Below are 6,094 nucleotides of genomic sequence, written 5' to 3'. Positions count from 1 at the left end.
TTAGTCACCCAGCATATGAAAATGATCCAGGTTTTTTCATTAAAAGAAAATAATTACAATAAGAAAAACAAAATTTAGAATATACAAATGCTAACATCTACTAAAAAGGGGAAAAAACATGAAGATGAAAAAAAAACATTAAATCTAAATATTTTCAAAGTTAAAGGCAACACTTGATGTTCCATCAATTCTATCGATTTTCTCTTCAGAAGATTTAAATAAGTCCGCCACATCCAAATTTGTCATATGGGATGGGTCAAATTTGTTATTATCCTGGTATGCTAAATTTGCTTCCACGTTTTTCTCTTTTTCTTTCAGGGAGGCTTAATAGAGACCAACTAAGTGTTTTGACGTACGATAGGTATGTGACCAATACTCAGTCATTCCGCATCGGAAGCATTTATTTTCAACACTTTTTGAACTCTTCTTATGGAGTTTTTTCTCTGTGATCATCATTTTATGTGGTTCTTTTGAAATTTGAATGATTAGAACGACCACCACGACAATAATAATTATTTCTTCCTCTGCCATGGTCACAACCTCAACCACGACCACGACCTCAACTACGATTATTATTAAAATTCACATCATTCACTTCAGAGAAGGTGTCGATCCGGTTAATCAAGATTCATGATTTTTCATCAATAACTCGTTATTTTGTTCGGCCACAAGAAAACATGAAATTAGTTCAAAATACTGTTTAAAACCTTTCTTTCGATATTGTTGCTGCAGAAGCATATTCGAGATATGAAATGTAGAAAATTTCTTCTCTAACATATCAGTATCAATAATTTTCTCTCCACATAACAACAATTTTGAATTGATTTTAAATAATGCGGAGTTGTAATCACTTACTGATTTAAAATCTTGTAGCCTCAAGTACATCCACTCATAACGAGCTTTAAAAATAATAACTGTTTTTTTATGATCATACCTCTTTTTCAAAATTTTCCACAAGATACAGGGATATTTTATTATAAGGTACTTCATTTTCAATCCCTCGTGGAGATGATGACGAAGGAAAATCATAACTTTTGTTTTGTCCTAACTGGATGTTGTATTTCATTCTTTAATAATCTCTCCAAGATTCATAGCATCCAGGTGGATTTCGGCATCAAACACTCATGACAAATAATTATTACCATTAATATCAAGGACGGAAAATTCTAATTTTGTGAGATTTGTCATGGTGCACTATCATAAAATATTGTATTTATATTAGAAATTTAATAGGTATTATATATGCAAAATAACATTAAATTTATTAATTATAACGTAGAGGAAAAAAACTGAAATACCTTTATGACCTACCTTTAGCGAGAAAAATAATAAGAGTTCGTGTTGATAACATATTGTGAATTTGAAGAGAAAACGAGACACAATGAGAACACGGATATCAAAAATATATATAAATAAAATAAAATAAAACAACTAAATAACTAAATTTGGAATAAATAAGGAAAATTATAGGAAATAGAAAATTCCTCCAAAAATATCTACTTTCTCTAAAATTCATGGAATTTCAACCAATGTATATGTATTTATAAAATTCATAAATGACCACTTATTTATAGGAAATTTTGGCAAGTAAGAAGTGACACACGGGGACACTATAGATGAGTGTATAGGTGGTTGAATGACACACGACATGATCAACACATGTGGTAATGAAAAAATGACACTTGACATTAGATACTAAACATGGTACTAATGGGCATCTATTATTATTATTATTATATTTATAATAATTTTAGATTTTTTTTAAAAAAATTTAATAATTGCGTGACACATTGAATACTATTTTATATATATACACACATATATAAATGACACATTGAATACTATTTAAGCTTAGGTTCCCCTCGGAATGAGCTCACTGCAGAGGACGCGCCAAGGAGTAACAAATATATTTACAATTTAATTATAATTTTTTAAAAAGGCATTTATCCAATTTCTCCAACGTTTCTCTCTACGATTTTCAAATTCCACTTCCCGCGTGTTTTCGCCTTGCAGTCCCAAATCTTGAACGAAATTTGTGGTAAATTTGATGCATAGAAGCTTTCTCTATTCATAATGTTTTCATTTCCTCGAGATTTCGTCGATTGGAGTTCGAGAAGCTTTCTCAAACTAAAATTTCTACTCGTTTTGCAGTTTTTGGCATCGCAACAGTTGTTCTTTGCAGTTTCTTCGTTCTCAGTTTCTCTGGGAAGCCAAACGGACTCGTAAGTAATTTTTGTTCATCAGAATTTTGAAATTTAGGGTTTCCCAGAATGCCATTGTTGCTACCCACTGAACATATTTGTTGATTTGTTTTTCATTCAAGTGGTTCTGATTATTTGATTTTTTTTTATGAAACATTTTTTTGGCAGATGGAGGCTCTTTATAAGAAGCTCTACGACAAGTACACTAAACTCAAGGTGTGTGGATGTTTTTATTTTATTGATTGATTGAGTTTCTGCAGATTGTTAAAGATTTTCCTTGCTTCTTGTTTGGTATGGCTGTTCTTATTTATAATGTATTATATATTCAATTGGTTGAAGCTGGATCTGATCTAGGACTTAATTTCTTAATTTTAAAGCATTTTACATGTGAATCTGTAAATTGTCCTCTTGTTGGTCCTCAAAATTTTCATTACCGCTCTATGAATTGTTTATCCGCATACTGAAATTGAATTCTCGAAAACCTATCTTCTTACGGTTGCATATTTTTTTACTTTTACAGACAAAAAAATTGTCAGACTTTGATCAGTTCAATAAGGATCAAGAAGTAAAATTTTTGAATTATGTATCTGGTACGGACAATTATCCTTTCCTTTCCTTAGCAATTTATCTTTTTCCTTTGCATAATGCGCTAGGGTTGTGCTTTTGTTTATACTATTGAGTTGTTCTTCTTGGCTTACGCCTCAGTCGGTACTTTATTGATCCTTTCCAGCTGCAGAGGAGTTGATTCAACATTTAAAAAGTGAAAATGATAGGTTGCGTCTCCAGGTTAATGAATTGAGAGATGAAGTAGCTTCGACCAGGTATGCCTTAGAAAAATACCAATAACTTCTTCTTCAGTCTTTATCATTATCTTTTGTGTTCCTCTGTTCTTGAAATATTTTTTGTTGAACCAGTCTGGCAACTTTTATTGACTGCTCGATTTGATGGGCTAATACAGTGTGCTAGTGTGGTTGCAGGTCCAGCATGGATGCAAAATGTGTTGATTATCAGAAGCTATTAATGGAAGAGAATCAAAGGAGTACGAATCACACATTTTCTCTAACTCAGATTCATCTGCGTGACTGCATCTATATATTTAGTCCAGTTTTAATGAAGCAGGAAAAAGTTCACAAACCTCGCTTTCCAGCAGGAGAAAATCCAAAATTGTCATACCTTGAATTCTTATGATGACCTGAGGTCTTGGGTTTGTATGCACATAATAACTTTAAAGTTGAAACTAATACTGTGGAATGAACTTTTGAAACATTGTAAAATTTGAAAGATTTTTATTTCCAAGGTACTAAAGTCTTAATTTCGTTTTTACAGTGAAGAGGAATACTCAAATTCTTGTTGAGTGTCCACTTGGTTCACTATGTATGTTTTGTAATTGGTGGCATTGGCCAAGCGTTAAGTTAGGTGGTTTAATATCCGTAAGTTGTAATCCAACTTGAACGAAAGGTTAAATTGCTAAATCACCTTACTTAGACTAAAAAACTTCGAGATTTACTTCATGAACTTAGTTCACTATGTATGTTTTGTAATTGGTGGCATTGGCCAAGCGTTAAGTTAGGTGGTTTAATATCCGTAAGTTGTAACCAGACTTGAACAAAAGGTTAAATTGACAAATTACCTTGCCTAAACTAAAACATTTTGAAATTTACTTCATGATTTTTGAGGGTTTAGATGCCTTCCATTATGATTGAAACTCTTGTGACTTTCATCTTGCAATTCATCTGCTTTAAATACAGTTGCTGGGTCCCACTAGAGCTTGATATCCAGGATCACTAACTATTAGTCTATATCTATCTGACAAGCATCCACGTGCCGATTGCCTGATCAATTCTTCATATGGATTTGATCCAATCCAGATAGCACTCTTTCTGAAGAAGTTGAGAAGCTTCGGAAACTTCGGCAGGAGGGGGATTTTGGTGGTTTAAACAACGGAATAAGCAAGGAACTGCACACGCCTAGCGGCCCCCAATCTGTATCTGGAGAAGTTTCGAAAGGACCATCTGGAGGAACTACAAGAAGAAAGCGTGCCAGGGATGCTACACAAGTGACCGATGAATTCAGAATAGTTAATGCAAGTGCTCAAGTTGATCCCACTCAAAGGCAATCAACAAGTGAACCGCCCGAGAAAGCTGCATCCAGCGAGGTTGCCAATATGCAGCTGGTATATCTGATAAATGATTATATGTTTTAGTAAATACTTTTGGTTTTCTTCCTTCTGATATTTTCAATACAATGCTACAGGGTTGCTGCGGAAGCAAAGGTTGGTATTGATAGATGTAAAGATAGCATTATGTTGGCATGATGGTGTTACTGTAGTCTAATCCTCGAATTGTTTATAGATGGCAGAGTAAATGATTGTGTTTCCACCAACTGCCCATACCAATGCCTTGTAGAGCACATGATGGGCATGGAAGTATCAACCACCAACCGAAATGAAGGAATATGTATATCAGCATTTCATAAATCAAGTGGTAACTTGAAAATTAGATGTGACCATTTGAAAGTTTTAGATTATACCATTTGAAATCTCTTAGTTGCATCTATCTGTTTGATTAATCAATTATTTCCATTGCTTCTTCTCTGTTAAAGTTCAAGTAAATATTTTGTTTTATTTGCTACCGTGGAAAGAAACGTTAGTCTTATAGGGTATCTGGTTGTCATCTTGTCATCTTCCTTTATCAGTATTTCAGATTGGTATTAGAACTTCTCTCTCTCTCTGGATTGTTATGAAAAATGAGTCTTGAAGTACATTTAAATATGTGATGTCATTTTATATCACTCTTATTCTCATTGTATTTTATCATGTAAAGGTTGACTTAAACAATATATGATTTGATGTTCCGATGCGTAGAGCACCTATTAAGCATGACCAGGACTTGGTGGCTAGTTTAGCTCTTACTTTTAGGAAATTTGGGAAAGAAAAGGCGTCAGAAATTATTAGGCTTGTTCTTCTGCATTGTGGCTGTTATACTTTTCTTCTTTCTACATTAGTTTTTTTTACTCCAATTGTACTTTCCAAAGTTTTTCTCCCCCAACCAAATTTGGAAAAATTGGTGACAGTTTACGCTTGTTATTCTCTATTGTTATATCAGGTTACTCATTCAGTCTCACGTGGGTAAATAAATTGGCTGGAGAAACAGAAATCCTGTATCGTGCCTTATCTCTGGGTACGTTCGAGAGGGTAGCCCCAGAATGGATGAAGGAGGCCATCATATTCAGCACAAGTATGTGCCCAACTTTCTTCGAGAAGGTAACAAAAGTCATCAAGCTGCAGTGCTAATAAAAAGCATGTCTAGTGCTTTCTAATCCCATTTAGGCATTCAAGTTAGTTTCTCCTTGCTAAATGAACTTGAACAGTGAGCAAGCTAACAAAAACTGCTTGCTTGACTGTTTTGCAAACTCATGTATAAATTGCCTCTGGAAATACCCATTTGGTAGTTTAGTATCATCAAAAAAAGGATTGTAAACTCTCTTTTCTGCTTTTCTTTTCTAGAATGAATTGTGAGTTGGATTGTGTGCCGATTTACCAATGAGTGATGTTGTAAATGCTTGAGATTGTTAATGCATCAACCAAGAAGAATTTGACATCTGAAACAGATAGAACAAGAACTTGATCTACACTTTTTCATTATTGTAGAGATATTGTGATGCTGGAAAATCTATCATTTAATGGTTTTAAAATTTGAACTTTTGAGTCTTATCATAAAAGAAGAAAGTGAAGAACCTTGGAGGGAGAGTCCAATAATAATAGTATTCGAGATTGACATCTTTGGTAGGGCTCTCTGCCTCTAAAGGAGAGAAAAATTAAAGCATCTTTGATGATTGACTGTTAAAACAGAATGATTATCAAAGTGGTTGCTTCCCCTTTTTATGTGTTTTTC

General features: G+C 33.7%; 1 protein-coding gene across 1 annotated transcript; it reads left to right on the top strand.

Annotated features, from left to right (window-relative positions):
• The first annotated feature begins 1,866 nt into the window (after positions 1-1,866).
• Positions 1,867-5,670, top strand: LOC120087937. Its single transcript, XM_039044953.1, has 10 exons — positions 1,867-2,038; positions 2,152-2,222; positions 2,370-2,417; positions 2,722-2,791; positions 2,932-3,022; positions 3,179-3,240; positions 4,070-4,374; positions 4,455-4,473; positions 4,553-4,684; positions 5,306-5,670. The coding sequence occupies exons 3-10, from the start codon at positions 2,370-2,372 to the stop codon at positions 5,491-5,493; spliced, it is 915 nt and encodes a 304-aa protein (XP_038900881.1). The 5' UTR covers positions 1,867-2,038; positions 2,152-2,222; the 3' UTR covers positions 5,494-5,670.
• Positions 5,671-6,094: the final 424 nt, after the last annotated feature.

Source organism: Benincasa hispida, chromosome 10 (genome assembly GCF_009727055.1).
Source record: "Benincasa hispida cultivar B227 chromosome 10, ASM972705v1, whole genome shotgun sequence".
In the NCBI taxonomy this organism is placed as follows: domain Eukaryota; kingdom Viridiplantae; phylum Streptophyta; class Magnoliopsida; order Cucurbitales; family Cucurbitaceae; genus Benincasa; species Benincasa hispida.
This window is presented reverse-complemented; position numbering and strand designations above follow the sequence as displayed.

Excerpts from the sequence above, each read along its gene's own strand:
- LOC120087937 (XM_039044953.1), top strand. The coding sequence starts at position 2,370 with ATGGAGGCTCTTTATAAGAAGCTCTACGACAAGTACACTAAACTCAAG. Across the intron at positions 3,023-3,178 it reads GATGAAGTAGCTTCGACCAG|GTCCAGCATGGATGCAAAAT; the intron begins GTATGCCTTAGA and ends GTGTGGTTGCAG. Across the intron at positions 4,685-5,305 it reads AGCATTTCATAAATCAAGTG|GTTACTCATTCAGTCTCACG; the intron begins GTAACTTGAAAA and ends TTGTTATATCAG.